Source organism: Poeciliopsis prolifica, unplaced genomic scaffold, assembly GCF_027474105.1.
Source record: "Poeciliopsis prolifica strain line A6 unplaced genomic scaffold, Auburn_PproV2 SCAFFOLD041, whole genome shotgun sequence".
NCBI lineage: Eukaryota > Metazoa > Chordata > Actinopteri > Cyprinodontiformes > Poeciliidae > Poeciliopsis > Poeciliopsis prolifica.
The window spans coordinates 126076-142500 of NW_026562416.1; the positions used below are offsets into that span (position 1 = coordinate 126076).

General features: G+C 45.5%; 2 protein-coding genes across 3 annotated transcripts in view; both read right to left on the reverse strand.

Moving 5' to 3' along the window:
• Positions 1 to 684: 684 nt before the first annotated feature.
• Positions 685 to 6658, reverse strand: si:ch73-196l6.5 (riboflavin transporter 2). Of its 2 annotated transcripts, none has more exons than XM_055055124.1 (4): positions 5741 to 6658; positions 4093 to 5102; positions 1367 to 1490; positions 685 to 1296 (listed from the first exon to the last, which is right to left on the reverse strand). In XM_055055124.1, exons 2-4 carry the CDS (start codon positions 5088 to 5090, stop codon positions 1087 to 1089), a joined length of 1332 nt encoding a protein of 443 aa, XP_054911099.1. In that variant the 5' UTR covers positions 5091 to 5102; positions 5741 to 6658; the 3' UTR covers positions 685 to 1086. The 2 variants fall into 2 exon arrangements, with proteins under 2 accessions (XP_054911099.1, XP_054911100.1); XM_055055125.1 differs by having other exon boundaries at positions 4093 to 5160; positions 5741 to 5757.
• Positions 6659 to 6677: 19 nt separating this feature from the next.
• slc52a2 (solute carrier family 52 member 2) overlaps positions 6678 to 16425 on the reverse strand; it is a 16498-nt gene continuing 6750 nt past the window's right edge. Inside the window, exons 2-4 of the mRNA XM_055055120.1 lie at positions 8387 to 9236; positions 7895 to 8018; positions 6678 to 7262 (exon numbers count right to left, since the gene is read on the reverse strand). Of these exons, the coding sequence (XP_054911095.1) occupies positions 6990 to 7262; positions 7895 to 8018; positions 8387 to 9236 (1247 nt within the window). The 3' untranslated portion in view covers positions 6678 to 6989. The remainder of the gene's footprint in view (positions 7263 to 7894; positions 8019 to 8386; positions 9237 to 16425) is intronic.

Genomic DNA, 16425 nt, shown 5'->3' on the forward strand with positions numbered 1-16425 from the left:
GTTTTCTAAAACCTAAACAAAAAATATTTCAGCATGAAAATAATTTGATGCAGAAGCTGAAACACTAAACAGTTTGATTTAAATAAACCCAGATGTAAACAGATTTCAGATTCTCAGGCTTTTTTCATCCTGATCAGCTGATCGATCCTCTACAATCAGAACCGGAGCGAGTTCGGTCCGGTCCGGACCGGCAGAACAGACTTTGGAGCAACAAGAAAATGGAAGAAGGAGGAAGGAAACTTCTGTCCTGATGCTGTTGGTTTTCCTGCAGGAACCAAAATTCTGACATTTCTTTGTGTGAAACTGCAGGATCCATATATATATATATATATATTTTTTTTAAAAAAAAAAGCTTCTTGTCGCAACATGAATTATGAACATCAGTTTGTGCTTCATGGAGCGGCTCGTGGCGGTTCGTGCTCCACCCCGCGGCCCACCCGCTGGTCAGTGACGTCATGTCCTCGCTCCCCGCCGCCGTGATGAAAAGCGTCCCGTTCGCAGTGATGGCGCTCCTAACCCACCTGATGACGTCAACCTCCATCCCGGCGGCCGCCATGCAAGAGCTGCTGCGTCCTCACGCGCATCTCCATCCTGCTGTCTGCTGCCGCTGTTCTACCTCTCCACCAAGGGGGGGCGCTCATCTGCGTCAAGAGGAAGAACAAGTGGCGGCAGACAGAGAAGAAGAGACCTCGAGTCATTTTATCCAGTCTTAACAAGTTGAAATTTTATTTGTGTTTCAAAAGTAACTTCAGCAAATCCAACAACTGACGTCACACTGATGGACCAGAAAGATGAAATACACAATATTTATTTCAAAATGTTGTGAGAATGATTTAGTTTTTTCACCAAACTCAGATTCTTTAGCGATGCAATGAAGAAACTGAAAGAAAAGCTTTGATGGCGACTCAGTGAGAAAATTCCTGGAGATCTTTATTTTATTGTCATAAAGCAAACAATGAAATTAAAATAAAAGCAGTTTAAAAAATTATGAAAATGTGCAGATTTTTAATAAAACAAAAGAGCAAAAAAATGAAAACTAAATGCAACATTACAGCCTCCTGATTTATTGGGGACCTTCACGGACCCTCAGGGGCAGCTGGTGTTGCACGGGTCCCCGGAGGAGAACAGGCCGTAGACGCTGACCAGAGGAAACATGGCGACGGCTCCCAGCAGGGAGCCGAGCTGCACCACCGCTCCACACCACACCAGGGCGCTGTGACCTTCGTCCCGCAGGATCATCCCCATGATGATCTTCACATAGGACAGAGAGAAGATGAAGAGGATCCATGCGAGCACCTGGACAGAGGAAGGACACCATCAGAACCACCTGGAATCATCTGGACCCATCAAAATCTCCTGGACCCACCATGATGACGGCGCCTGTACCGTCGTTGACCAGCAGGGGGCACGGACTCAGCGCCGCCATCAGCATTATGTACGACCCGATCCCGGTTCCTAGAACCATCAGGAAACCCAGGAATACCAGCGACCTGCAGAACCACAAGTAACTGTCAAGGACGTCCAGAACCAGAACATGTCTGATTCACACAGGTCAGAAGTTTACATACACCACATGAGGTGAGGCTTCCAAACAGAACAAACTTTATGTTGAATCAATCAAAGCAGGAAGTCGATGAGGAAAAACCAAAAACTGCCAAATCACTTCCTCCTGATTTCCTCCAGACTTCCTCCTGATTTCCTCCAGACTTCCTCCTGATTTCCTCCTGATTTCCTCCAGACTTCCTCCTGATTTCCTCCTGATTTCCTCCTGACTTCCTCCTGATTTCCTCCAGACTTCCTCCTGATTTCCTCCAGACTTCCTCCTGATTTCCTCCTGATTTCCTCCAGACTTCCTCCTGATTTCCTCCAGACTTCCTCCTGATTTCCTCCTGATTTCCTCCTGACTTCCTCCTGATTTCCTCCAGACTTCCTCCTGATTTCCTCCAGACTTCCTCCTGATTTCCTCCAGACTTCCTCCTGATTTCCTCCAGACTTCCTCCTGATTTCCTCCAGATTTCCTCCTGTCTACCTCCTCAGATCCTCGTCTCCCTCATGACTTCATGTTTTCATCCAGACTTCCTTTTTCAAGTTTAAGGAAGTCTGGATGAAAGTTTCTGTTTTTGATAAACTAAAAATCTTCAGATTTCTGTTCAGGTTTTTGGAGCGATTGCTGCAACTGTGGCTGGACTTTGTCACTCAGCCGGTTGCCAGTTTAATCGCCACTCTGTCATTGTGTCTTTGGGCAAAACACTTCACCTGCTTTACCTGCTGCAGGTTAGAGCGCCCAGCAGGGGGCGACGGTGCATGGCTGCCTGATCTCTGACTGTCAACTGTGGCAAGTAGCTCTACAATCAGCACATGAATGAGTGAATGACTGAATGAGTGAATGACTGAATGAGTGAATGACTGAATGAGTGAATGAGTGAATGACTGAATGAGTGAATGAGTGAATGACTGAATGAGTGAATGACTGAATGAGTGAATGAGTGAATGACTGAATGAGTGAATGAGTGAGTGAGTGAATGACTGAATGACTGAATGAGTGAGTGACTGAGTGAATAAGTGAATGAGTGAGTGACTGAATGAGTGAATGACTGAATGAGTGAATGAGTGAGTGAATGACTGAATGAGTGAATGAGTGAATGAGTGAGTGAGTGAGTGAGTGAGTGAATGACTGAATAAGTGAATGACTGAATAAGTGAATGAGTGAATGAGTGAATGAGTGAGTGAGTGAATGAGTGAATGAGTGAGTGAGTGAATGACTGAATGAGTGAATGAGTGAGTGACTGAATGACTGAATGAGTGAGTGACTGAGTGACTGAATAAGTGAATGAGTGAGAATGAGTGAGTGAGTGAATGACTGAGTGAGTGAATGAGTGAGTGAGTGAATGACTGAATGATTGAATGACTGAATAAGTGAATGAGTGAATGACTGAATGAGTGAATGAGTGAGTGAGTGAGTGAATGACTGAATGATTGAATGACTGAATAAGTGAATGAGTGAATGACTGAATAAGTGAGTGAATGAGTGAGTGAGTGAATGACTGAATGAGTGAGTGAGTGAGTGAATGACTGAATGAGTGAATGACTGAATGAGTGAGTGAGTGAGTGAATGAGTGAAGGAGTGAATGACTGAATAAGTGAATGAGTGAGTGAATGAGTGAGTGAGTGAATGACTGAATGAGTGAGTGAGTTAATGACTGAATGAGTGCGTGAATGACTGAATGAGTGAGTACTGAATGAGTGAATAAGTGAGTTAATGACTGAATGAGTGCGTGAGTGAGTGAGTGAGTTAATGACTGAATGAGTGCGTGAATGACTGAATGAGTGAATGAGTGAGTGAGTGAGTGAATGAGTGAGTGAGTGAATGAGTGAATGAGTGAGTGAGTGACTGAATGAGTGAATGAGTGAGTGAGTGAGTGAATGAGTGAGTGAGTGAATGAGTGAATGAGTGAGTGAGTGAATGACTGAATAAGTGAATGACTGAATAAGTGAATGAGTGAATGAGTGAATGAGTGAGTGTTACTCCTCTCGAGTTCAATTAAACTTAACGCAGTTCTTGATTTTCTACAGCCATTTATTTCAGACCCGTTCTTCTAGGTCCTCAAAAATGCCGTCAGAACTACAAAAAAGGTAACACAACCTAAATCAGTTCACAACAAATGGCACAATATAACAAAAGATCCATACAACAAACTGTACCTCATTATCTGCATCAACTCCAGAGGAATAAAGTCTAATCTTCTCAGTCTCTCCAGCCTGCATGACCCACATGGCTCCAAATGCGCCAGCCAAAGCTCCCCAGGCAACACATGCCGCGCGGAACAAAAGTTCCCCCTCTACATTCCAATGTACACCCAACATAAAACCAATAAAATTACTACTGCCACCTTAAACATAAAAAACAAAAATAAAAAACAAGAGGCAGTTGTCCTGACAGCAGCCACAGTGAGTGAGTGAGTGAGTGAATGAGTGAGTGACTGTGTAGAGCTTGATGAAGTCCAGTAGAACCTTTTCATCGTTTCAGTCCTGAGAGAAGAAAATGATTGAACAGACATTTGATGATTGATCAGGTATTTGCTCCTGACTGACCTGATAGAGACGAACACGGCGACGAAGCCGGCCAGCGGGTTGGACACGGCGGCCAGCGTGGCAGACAGGTGGTAGGCGATGTTCCCGTAGGGCAGGCAGGAGTAGGACTGGACGGACGGCAGGACCGTGTTGCTGAGGGCGTTGACCCAGCCCAGAACCACGAAGATGAAGATCAGCTGCTTCTGGCTGCAGGAGCTGGAGCCCAAGCTGCTCCTGGGTTTGTGGTTCGGGGGCCTGCAGGGGTCCATCATAGGCCTCTGCTCGGCCCTCTTCCGGCTGCTCCGGGACGTCTCCCTGGACCCGCCGAAGGAGCGCGGCTCAGGCTGCTGTCGGGCCACGGCCGGGTGGCGGTCCAGCAGCAGGAACGCTGCCAGGCTCGCCAGCATCATGGCGCTGAGGAAGAAGAAGAAGACCTCGGCCGAGAAGTTGGAGGGCTGGTACTGAGCCTCCAGGGGTCCGGTTCCGTGGCCGCTGTGGTTCAGGGACTGGCTGCTGGTGACGCAGCGCACCAGGCCGACGCCCTGGACCAGAGCCGCCAGGGCCGGCAGCAGGCCGCTCAGCCCCTCCCCGATGAAGTAAGAGGTGAGGAAGTTCGGCTGGAGGCGCGTCATGAAGGGCAGGAAGGTGACGGAGGAGGTGCAGTCCACAGCCGCCAGGAAGAAGGTCAGGACCAGCAGAGCCAGGCTGCGGGGGGCGCCGGCCACCGCCACCGTCTCCTTCCAGAAGAAAGCCAGCAGGAAGCTGGCCACGGCGCCCACCGCCAAGATCACGTAGATGGCCGCCACCTCGTTGAGGACCCCGGGCCGGAGGCGGTGCATCAGGGTGACGACCAGCGGCCCGACGTTGGCCGCCTGGATGAGGACGGACAGGTAGGAGGGCAGGTACCATCCCTCTGGCACCTGCGGGACTATGAGAGGAAGCTCCACCCACAGGCCGTTGATTGAGACCCAGGAGCCCATCCCGAAGAGGACGGCGAGCAGGTGGGTGAGCACGGCCATGGCAGAGGCGTCCTGCGGGGAGACGCCCGGACAGCAGGCTCAGAGGGACAGGCCTGGTCTAATTCAAGGCCTTTAAACGTTGATTACATACAAGAGTTGTCAGCAAAAAGGTTTGTACTAAATACATGTTGGTTGATATGACTAATGTACACAGTCATAAAATTGATTAGTGAAAACTTTATCAATGCTAAATTTGATCTAATGCATTGAGACCAACGACACGTCATCTTTATGAACTAATATTCAGAATTTCAGTAAATGTGCAACTTAGAATGCAACTTGATGCATTTTAAGTTGCATCAAGTTAAAATGATGCAGTTTTGATGTCCATGTCTGAAATGTGAAGGTTTTATGTGCAGCAGGAGAAAACGGATCAAACTGTAAGTGCAGATTAATGTGTCACCATGAGGAACGGATCCATCCAGCTGTGTGAATTATTCCCATCTTCTGTTAATGTTCACAGATTGTTTGTTTCCTGTGGAAACGCTGAGCAACACCGACTGTTTAAATGCAAACCACTCAAACTCGTCTCCACAAAAGTTGTCGATAATCATAGAAGTAAAATTCCAACAGTAAATCAGCTTCTATGTTAGGCGCCCAAATCTGTTGAATGTTGATGAAAATCAAAACGACGCTCTGCAGAGACTCACCTGCTTCTGGTTTTCTGGAGCCAAAGTCCTGAGCAATGACAACCTGCAGGAGCTGCAGGTGTAAGCCCTGCTGGGGGCGGGGTCCTGCCGAAAGCCCGGCCCTGATTGGATGATGGCCGTCTGCACCCTGCAGGGCAGCAGATTCTGGTTTCTCTGTAGAGAATCTGCAGAATTCAGCTAATTCTTCTGGAGCGGATCAAGAGGCTGCAGGCTGCTCAGCAGAAAGTCACGTTTTAACGGCTTTGTGGAACAAGTTCAACAAAAGTTCTTCTAACCACAGCGGTCTGCAAAACATTTCTACTTATCAGCAGCAAATATTGGGATGATACAGAAAATGCCAACAGTACCAAATAAAAATCATTTATTTTCATTGCATGTCAGAAAATCTGGACTCAAAGCAAAACCAGCATCATGGCTAAAGTTTATTCTAAAAGAACAAAAATGTTATAATTTAGCTGATTTATGGAGGAATGTTGGAGGCCATCAGCTTTACCCTCCATCAGCTCCAGCCAAACTAATCAATCAATTAATTATCGATCGATTACTGGAGGATAAAGACAACGGAGCAGTAAAAAAATATATAAACATTAACATTTAAAATGAAAAACCGAGATTTCACTAAGCTGTTGCTTTATTGTCAGCAGGAATAAACAGGATAGTCTCTTTAAAACTTCTGGGGGTCAGAGGTCAAGCCTCAGTTTGAGCGTCTGGCATCGGCTCCTTCTGCCTGACAGCAGATTACAGAAACAGGAAGTGAGCGTTGGGCCCAAACAGCCGGGAATCAGATCTTGTTCCCAAAATGTAAAGAAGATTTCAGTGAAATGTTCCAACAGAAAGGAAAGTGGAAGATCAGGATCGTCCTTCATCCTGCTTCCTTCGTCCTGCTTCCTTCGTCCTGCTTCCTTCGTCCTGCTTCCTTCGTCCCTTCCTTTCCTGCTCCCTTCGTCCTGCTCCTTCGTCCTGCTTCCTTCGTCCTGCTCCCTTCGTCCTGCTTCCTTCGTCCTGCTTCCTTCGTCCTGCTCCCTTCGTCCTGCTCCCTTCGTCCTGCTCCCTTCGTCCTGCTTCCTTCGTCCTGCTCCCTTCGTCCTGCTTCCTTCGTCCTGCTTCCTTCGTCCTGCTCCCTTCGTCCTGCTCCCTTCGTCCTGCTTCCTTCGTCCTGCTCCCTTCGTCCTGCTTCCTTCGTCCTGCTTCCTTCGTCCTGCTCCCTTCGTCCTGCTTCCTTCGTCCTGCTTCCTTCGTCCTGCAGCCATCAGTCCAGAAACGTCCGGAGATCAGGATCAACTGCGCCCCCTGCTGGAGGAGCTGCAGTCCTGTTGCTGCAGACGTCCTCGCAGTCGTGGCCGCGGGCGAACAGCTGGTAGACGTTGACCAGCGGGAACATGGCGAGCGCGCCCAGCAGGGAGCCGGCCTGGATGGCCACGCCGGCCCACAGCAGCGCGGCGCGGCCGGCGCCGTGCAGCAGCGCGCCGATCGACGCCTTCAAGTAAGAGAACAGCCCGGTGAAGAGGATCCAGGAGCCCACCTGCAGGGGGCGCACACACGCAGCCGGTGAGCCATGTTGGGGCGGCCATATTGCCTCTCACAGTAAAACTGTTTGATTGATTTCTATTGATCAGCTGTAGCTGAATTAAACTTTTTCACAAAACTTTTAAATGCTAAAGTTTTCATCTCAGTCGTGTTTTGCATCAGAACCAACATCTGGACCTGGAACATCCAGAACCTTGTGGGTTTTAGCCATCGCTCCACCAAACCCCTCTGCTGGAGGACTTCCTGGTTTCTGACCAATCAGAGCACAGAGTGCGGAGAGACACGCCCACTCTCCTTGACTCCAGTAGCTCTGGTTCTGATTGGTTCTGGAGAAACCGGACCTTTACAGACCGGTTCTGATCCGGCTCAACATTGAATGAATGGATCGCCATGGAAACCAATTAAATCCTGACTCTGATTGGATTTAATTAAACTGACAATCAAGTGAAAGGTTCCAGACTTTCAAAATAAAGGTAACATTTTCTCGTCATATTTAGCCAAGAACAAGAAGTGGTTCCGGTTCTGAGCGTTCAGATCAACCTGGACTTACCTAAAGCCACACATTCAGAACTTTAGCCGTCGCTGCTCGGCGGCTTATCAAAATAAAAGCCTCCAGAGGAAACTCACCACCAAGGCTTTCCCAGCGAGGCTGGCCTGCAGCGGCGGGCAGGGGCTGAGCGCCGCCAGCGCCAGCAGGTACGCGGCGAACACGCCCGCCGTCAGCGACACCAGGCCCAGGCCTACAGGGGACCTGAAACACATCACAGGGTCATAGGTCATGCTCTTTGTTACAGTCCTGACCAGCCCTCACGCTTTAGGCTCCTTAAGCTCCTCCAGAACTTTTAGAGATTTTTTTTACTCCATTTCTAGAACCTGACATGCTTTATTGTTATTGTGTCACCAGTGACCTAAACCCAGCTGGAGCGACACAGGAAGTGGTCCGGTTTGGAGACAGCGTCTCCATAAAGGGTGCAACTGTTTGACCTCTGAGCCACTTGGGGCCCCGACCTCAGTCCTGACACCAATTTGTGAATTTCTTTTTATCATTTGAACTTTAAGGGGAGAACAGTATCAGGGGCAAAATCCACCTTTAAAGGTCAGAAACGCCTCCAGTCTCACCTCAACACCACGAACATGGCCAGGAAGCAAGCCAGGGGGTTGGCGATGTTGCCGAGGACCACAGAGAGGTGAAAGGTCATGTTACTGTAGGGCAGACAGGAGAAGCTCTGGATGGATGGGAGCACTCCGTTGGTCAGAGCGTTGGAGGCAGCGAGCAGCGCCAGCAGGTAGACGTTTCGTCCCGTCCAGAACCTGGGAGCGGCTGGCTCCGGGCCGACCGGCTCCTCCGGCGCCGCCGTTCCTCCGTTGTACAGCCGGTGCGTCTCCTCTCCGCTCTTCGCTGCCTCGGCGCCGTTGGACTCTTGGGGCGGCCTCTCCGGCTGGGACTCGGCCCGTCTTTGTGTCAAAGCCGTGAAGCTCAAGGCCGAGATGGCGAGCATCACAAACAGGAACCAGAAGAAGTTTTGGGCAGGAAAGTTCTCCTCCAGGTACTCCGGCTTCACCGTGTCGTTCTCGGTTTTACACTCCAGCTTGCCGACGCCCTGACCCAAAGCCACCACGCAGGGGAACAAGGCGCTGAAGCCCTGGCCGATGAAGAACGTGCGGATGTACTCTGGAGGATAGCGGAACATGAATGGCAGGAAGGTGACGGTGGAGGTGCAGCAGACCAGAGCCAGGGTAAAGCTGAGCAGCAGGAAGGGGAGTGACCGCTCCGCTCCTGCGATCGGCACCCGGCGGGACCAGAAAAGGGCCAGGAACCCTGACGCCACCACCGCCAGCGCCTGGATGGAGTGAATGGCCACACGTTCGTTCAGGCGACCTGCAGCGCAGTGGTGCGCCACCGTCACCACGATGGGACCCAGATTTCCAAAGGCGATAAGCACCGAGAGGTACGCAGGAAGATTCCAGCCTGGAAGGAGCAGAGAATCGAATCAGAAACCACCCGGTTCTACGTTCCTTCATTGAGACTTCAAGTTCACCTCGCTGCAGCAAACAGCAAGTGGAACGGACCACTGTCAGTCTCAGACCTTGTTTGGAAACGGAACCATTGCACTCCAGAAATGAAGGGGGCGCTATTTCATTTTTTCCAACTTTTTTTCATTCAATTGTGTTTTCATTGTACATCATTAATTAGTACAATGAAAGCACAGTTGTTACTGCTGGGGAGAGAAAGAGAAGTTCAAGCTGATTTCACCCAAACACCCTGTGAAGAGGTTTTATTCGTATTAAATGATGTTCCTTTATGTGTCATATACATGTAATGTTTTTTGAATCACAGTCAAGGTGTTTCTCTGTGCAGCTGGAAAAGGTGAACAAACTAATGAACCAAGATGTGTCTACTGAAGTAAGTTTTCCAGACAGTTATTTGGGAACTGGCTGTTTTTCCCGCGGCCTTCCCTGCATGGAGACACAGTGTTTAGTTTTCACCTCCCATAGACATTACATTATATTACATACAAGGTTCTGTATGTTTTCCTTTGTTTCTTTTGTTTGGTCTTAGAAGATTGAGTCTCCGCCTCGGTAGTAAAGAGAGAATAAAGTAACTATGCAGCTCTGGGTTCCTCAGAGCGGATCCTAATTTGTGCCTAATGCAGTGGATTTCTTGCTCTCCGTCTGCAGATGTATTAAAGATTGTTTTTGCTCCCTGACTTTTGTCTGGATCTCAGTCTCTGAATTGGGCACTTCACAATTTGGTGCATTGGCCGGGAACCTTCGCTGGTTCATCCAAGTCGGTGGACCTCAGGAGAGGGCTGATCACCAAACCTTCAAACTGCTTTTCCTCCAAACCGCTGGCAGGTCTGTCTGAGAAAAAGAGGACTCTTCTGGTGCTCCACCGGGTTGGATCAGCCACGACAGGATAAAAACAGAGCTGAGAGGGGCTGCAAAACATCTTAAGGTTTGTAGGTCTATTTATTTAGACTGAGTTGTAGGTCTGTCAATTTTAGACCGAGTCCTGTAGGTCTGTCGATTCAGACTGAGTTCCCCTAGGTCTATTAATTTAGACTGATTTCTGTAGGTCTATTAATTTAGACTGATTTCTGTAGGTCTATTAATTTAGACTGAGTTTGTAGGTCTATTAATTTAGACTGAGTTTGTAGGTCTATTAATTTAGACTGAGTTTGTAGGTCTATTAATTTAGACTGATTTCTGTAGGTCTATTAATTTAGACTGAGTTGTAGGTCTATTAATTTAGACTGAGTTTGTAGGTCTATTAATTTAGACTGAGTTTGTAGGTCTATTAATTTAGACTGATTTCTGTAGGTCTATTAATTTAGACTGAGTTGTAGGTCTATCAAATTAGACTGAGAATTGAAGTCAACGTTTCAAATAAACGTTTTAAATTGTAAGAGGTTTGTAAAATTAGAGAATGGGACTTTTCTCTTCTAAAGAGCCTAGTGATGGATTTAGTAATTATGTTCCTCTTGGGCCGATTGTAGAAGAGATGATTAGAAAACATGGGGAATCATGTGTTCAGTATTTGCCACAATGGCATCTTAAATTTGGATTTCCTAAACATGGGTCATTTGAACCCGAGCATTTGATGGAATTGGAAGAAAAATTAGTGCTACAGAAACAACAGCTGCTGAAACAAAAAAAAACAAAAAAAAATCTCACTTGACCATTTACAAATAATGTATGCACACACGGACACACTTAGAGTTTGGAAACAGGAATCACAAAACAAACAAGAGCAGAAAAATGAGAAAGCTAATGATTGTTTTTCTCTCTTCCCAACATGTCAACCTGCTGCGATGAGCTTGCTTCCAGCGGCACCAACAGGTCCACCTGGCATCGCTAGACGCTATCCAGCTCTTCCTCCTTACCAACCATCAGCCTCACTGAGGAAAGACTTTTTTTTGGACATTGATGACCATTATCCCTACGGCCCGAAGACTGAGGAGGAAGACACTATGCCTCCCCTGGAGGGGGAAGAAGAAAAGACTGTTTTTACTGCAGTTGCTGAGAAACTCTACAACACCAGCCTAAGCCTTCACCAGGTGCTTCGACTGATCTTCAGTGTCCCATGTATGGACCGTGAGGTTGAAGAGACCCAACTACACAATTCTGCCAACTCACCATGCTTCATCAGGCTGCCCTGAACATCCACAGCCACAGCAAGGACAGTATGGGCAGTCACAAAGCAACACACTGCCTGATGTTTGTTTAATCCATGGACAACAAGGACATTGGGCCAGAGACTGCTTCCAGAGACAATTCAGAAACAACCAGGAGGTTGCACAGAGCCCGAGGAGGAAGATTTGATGTCAACCATAGAGGCTTCCCCAGATGGGTCAAGTTTTTCCTTTAAGAGGTGGATTTACAGGACATCGTGGAGGGTATTCCAGCTAACTAGACCTGGTGCCGTTGGAGCAACCTCTGGTTCAGCAAATCGCAAGTACCAACACACACAACACATATGTAAAATATACAACTGAAATACACCAAGTCCTCCCCATGCTCACTATTTCTGTCTATTGAATGTTCAGACACGGGGCTCCGTGTCCAAAACAAACTCCAACTGATTTAGTTTGTTCAAAACACCAAGTCTGCTCTACATTTTTAAATGGTTGATTACAGACCGACAATCTGAGGCCATTTTGCAAATGGCTCGTGAAAGAGTCCCTCCCACTTCCACTGTGATGTAGATAGATCCAGCTGATGAGCTGGGTGACTCCTCCCTTCTGACACGCCCGTCTCTGCTGCATGCAACTCAAATATGCTGGTCCGCTGAGACCTGCTTTTTGCTGATTGTCACATGAGCAACTGAGCTTCTTCACACTGACTCATTTTTTTAAAAATTTATTTCCTTATGTCTCTTTGGCAAAACATCCAGGAGATGGGTGGAAAACTTTTGGCCCTCTAGCAAAAGCAACATATGAAACAACTGATTGTATATGTCACTCAGAAAGTATTTATTTTTTGCCATCACCATGATTTGCTTCTTACAAATATGATGTGGGCTTAATAATAAAAAAATAATAATAAAAAATGAAAAACCAATTCACATAATGCCCAAATCAAATTGTTACTATCCCAATCAAAAACAATACCCTTTCAAACCAGAAGCTGTGAAGAAACTCAGTGCTCCTGATCAACCTGTTGAGTGGAGGTTTGTTCAAGATCTTAGAGAAGTTAACAGGTCTGTCATTGCCAGAGCAGCTATTCTTCCAAATCCATACACTATTTTATCACAAATTCCAACAGGCAGCATGTTTTTCACAGTCATTGATTTAGCAAATTTTTTTCCAGTGTTCCAATTCACCCAGAAAGCCAGTTCTGGTTCACTTTTCAGTTTAATGATAAACTTTACACATTCACAAGACTTTGTCAGGGCTACTGTGAGAGTCCAACCATTTTTCACCAAGCATTAAATGACAATCTTTCACATTTGACACTCGCACCACAGACAGCTCTTTTGCAGTATGTTGATGATTTATTATTGGCGGCTCCCAATCAAAATCTGTGTTTCTGAAAGCATGAAATTACTTCATTTCCTAGCAGAAAATGGTCATAAAGTTAAAAGAAGCAAATTGCAGTTTGTGCAGCCTTCTGTGTCTTTTCTGGGTCATGTGATTTCCTCCGAAGGCAGAGCTATCTCCAGCAACCGCATTGAAGCGATTGTGAACATACCTCTCCCTCAAACGAAGAAACAACTGATGTCCTTTTTAGGACTCTGTGGCTATTGTAGGCATTTCATACCGGGTTATGCTGAGATTGAGAAACCTCTGAGAGAAGTATGTCATGACAAGGGATTTGGATTATTAATGAGCTCACACATTTTACATAGGATTGAAGTAAAATGTGAATTGAAGTTGGTTTGACGTCATTCAAAGCGCTGAAAAAACACCTGCAGAGACCTCAAACTCTGGGATTTTTCCCGATCTTTCCTGAATGTTTTATAGAGATGGTTAGATGAGAAGAGGGATTTTTGTTTTGCTCCAAAAACATGGTGATAAATTGAAATTGGTCACCTATTTTCCAAATTAGATTCTGTAGCAGCCGCATTGCTACAAAGTTTGCGCGCAGTGGCAAGTGCAGAAGGGGCTGTTATGGCATCTCCAGACATCGTGGTATTCTAATCTGATTTTGTACGCTTCCTACGATGTCACACTAATTTTGACCACCTATCTACTGTCAGATAGGTTGCATTATATACGCGTTGGTATAGCATATCATATTTTGGTTACATTTCAATTGACCAGAGGTAATTCCTATAACATACAGCTGTGATAAATTTGAACTTAGACAGATTAAAATACCTTTAGTTGTCCAGGGACTATTAGTTATAACAAAACTGTTTTTTTAATTAATGAAGCGCTTCAGCAGAAACATGATAAATTATGTGCTGTAATTCTAAATTATATTGAGATCTCTTCTGTATGTGTACACAAAGCTGAATTTTAAAACGGGATCCTGTACATTAGAGTTGAATTTAAACATTGATATATGTTGTTAAAAGTACTTTTCTCTATTTGAAGCTTCATGTAAATTTGGCCATTTCAATTTAAGAAAATATGTATATGAAATGAAGACTGACTGTAAATATTTGACTGTAATGCAAATCTGACTGACTGACTTCTGATGGCGTCCAACGTTTGTTTGTGTCTGTTTCATGTTGGAGTGAATGTTTGTTTACATGTAATGTTTGTTTACATGTAATGTTTGTTTACATGTAATGTTTGTTTACATGTAATGTTTGTTTACATGTACTGTTTGTCTACATGTTCTGTGTTTAATAAACATTGAACTAACATGCGCATGCGAAGAAGATAAAAACATAATCTTGTTTGCAGGATTTCTCAAACACCGGAATGGGACCGCCGATGAAACCTGGAATTGTTTTAATAACATGTAATGACAACATGATTAACTACTGAATTTCTCTAACAGATCAATTAAAGACGACAGGCCCAAGGAGGACGACTTGGGCCAGCGAGCAAACCATTACATAATGTCCAGCCTGGAGATTTTTTGTTTACTAAAAATTTCAGGAGGAAGAACCGGCGTTCCCACAGCTGGCTGGAACCGTTTCAAGTGCTTTTGACGACACACACCACTCTTAAGGTCGCGGAGGGGTCGACCTGGGTTCACACCAGCCACTGTAAGAAGTTCACATCCTGCGGGTTCCATCCTGCAGGACCAGTCCAGAGCCTAGAGAACGAGGCTCCACCAAGCACCTCTGAAAAAATAGAGTTGCCAACACAGCTCACTCAGTAGGTTGGACCACGCCTAGCTGAGGCAGCATTAAGAACATGGATCGGCCGAGGCAGCGTCACAGAACACCGACGTGGATTAAGGATGCCATACTATGCTGATCACATGCATGCAGTTCCAGAAGGCCCAGCAGAACTCAACGGGAGCAGACGCTCTACCAACCGTGAGATACAATTGTGTGGACAAAAGCAGGCTTCAAAAGGGGGCCTTCAGGTGTGTGTGCCCTGATTCTTCAGTTGGCCTCATGATTCCCTGGTCAGCCTTGAACACCAATACTGGATCAGGTAACGGACAGAACTACAAAAAATGTAAGTGGTACATGACGAATGAGGTTAGGATCACGTCTGCACTCGTAGCAGATGAGGGAAACATCTGGACGCCGAAATGGGGAACAACTCCCGACGCCAGACAACATATGAAACTTTTTACGATGGGTAAAACGACGCAAAGACTACACATCACGGTAAACACAGTGAAAGGTTCAATCATACCACCCTCATCTTTGCCCATATTGTCTAACTGTTGGAGGTTTTACCTATACTCATTCATCAGGAAAGGATCCACAATTTCTTTTTGTTCTTTGTGAGGGGGGAATGTTACTGTTGTCTCACCATATTCTCCCACAGGTATTACTGTTTTAGACAAACTCACGGCTGATGACTGGTTCAGAGTAACGACAAGTATATCATTTTCTACAAATATTTGGTTATTATTGGCTGAAAGTGCTGTGAATGTATCTAATACTGACTGTGTTGTCTGCATGGGACCACGTCCTGTGCTTAGGATAATCCTGGCCCTTCTTTCTTTTCTTCTTTCTTTCTCGATGTCATGTCTAAAACTAATCCATCTTCCCATTGTAACCAGTGGGACAGTGTTTACCCTCTCACTAAAACTGATCTTAGAAAACCAGTGTTTTCATAAACTAGCAGAAGCTAATTTCACATGCATTATTATGACCAGAACTCTTAAATTAGGAAATCTCTATTCACAAAATTGTTCAAATATAATTCGGGTGCCAGCAGATTTTAAACCAATTTCCAGAAGCGATGTTTGGTGGTGGTGTGATGATTATTACAGATTATTTGATGGGTTACCAAAAAACTCAGCTGGTCTGTGTGCACTCGTAACACTCTTGTTACCAGTTTCTATTTATAGGATGCAGGTTAAAGATGCGACTAATGGTCTGGACCGTTTCCAGTTTCTCTTATCTAACTGGCAACGTACAACAAAAAAACCCTCCTTAGAAATTTATGTAAGTTCCAGAGACACCAGTTATATTAGTTTGGATCTTTATCTAAGTTTCCCTAACTTGGAATCTACTCTAAATGTTCATGCTATATCTAATATTTCATACGTCTAAAGGTTAACTATCTCTATAGTTATGCTAACTAGACTTATATTCTCAACACCCCCTTGCAAAATACTGTGCATACTTTTGCCCGGTTGGATAATAATCCTGTGCAGTCGTCCGTTTCTGATTCTGTCTCAAATGCTTTGTTGACTACAACTCTGGCCCAGTTCCATGGGCCTCCTAACTCGCCTGATGTTGAGGTTGAATTTGTTTTCTCTAGCGACCAAGATTTTCTCATTATCCCAAGTACAAGTAAATTGACACTTTCTTTTGATTTTTATCTTTAATGTGAAATTTTTGCTTCCAGGTTTTTGCTTTGCTTAATGTCACAAGAGGTCAAAATACTTGCTGAAACACTCCTATGATGTTCATATTTGCAACCATTACTTGATGGCGAAAGATTTATGGATTTCATTCACTTGATTGTTTTTTGCTCCCTGAAAAAAAAAAAAAAAAAAAAAAAAGGGTTAAATTGTGAAGAGGTTTTATTCGTATTAAATGATGTTCCTTTATGTATCATATAAATGTAATG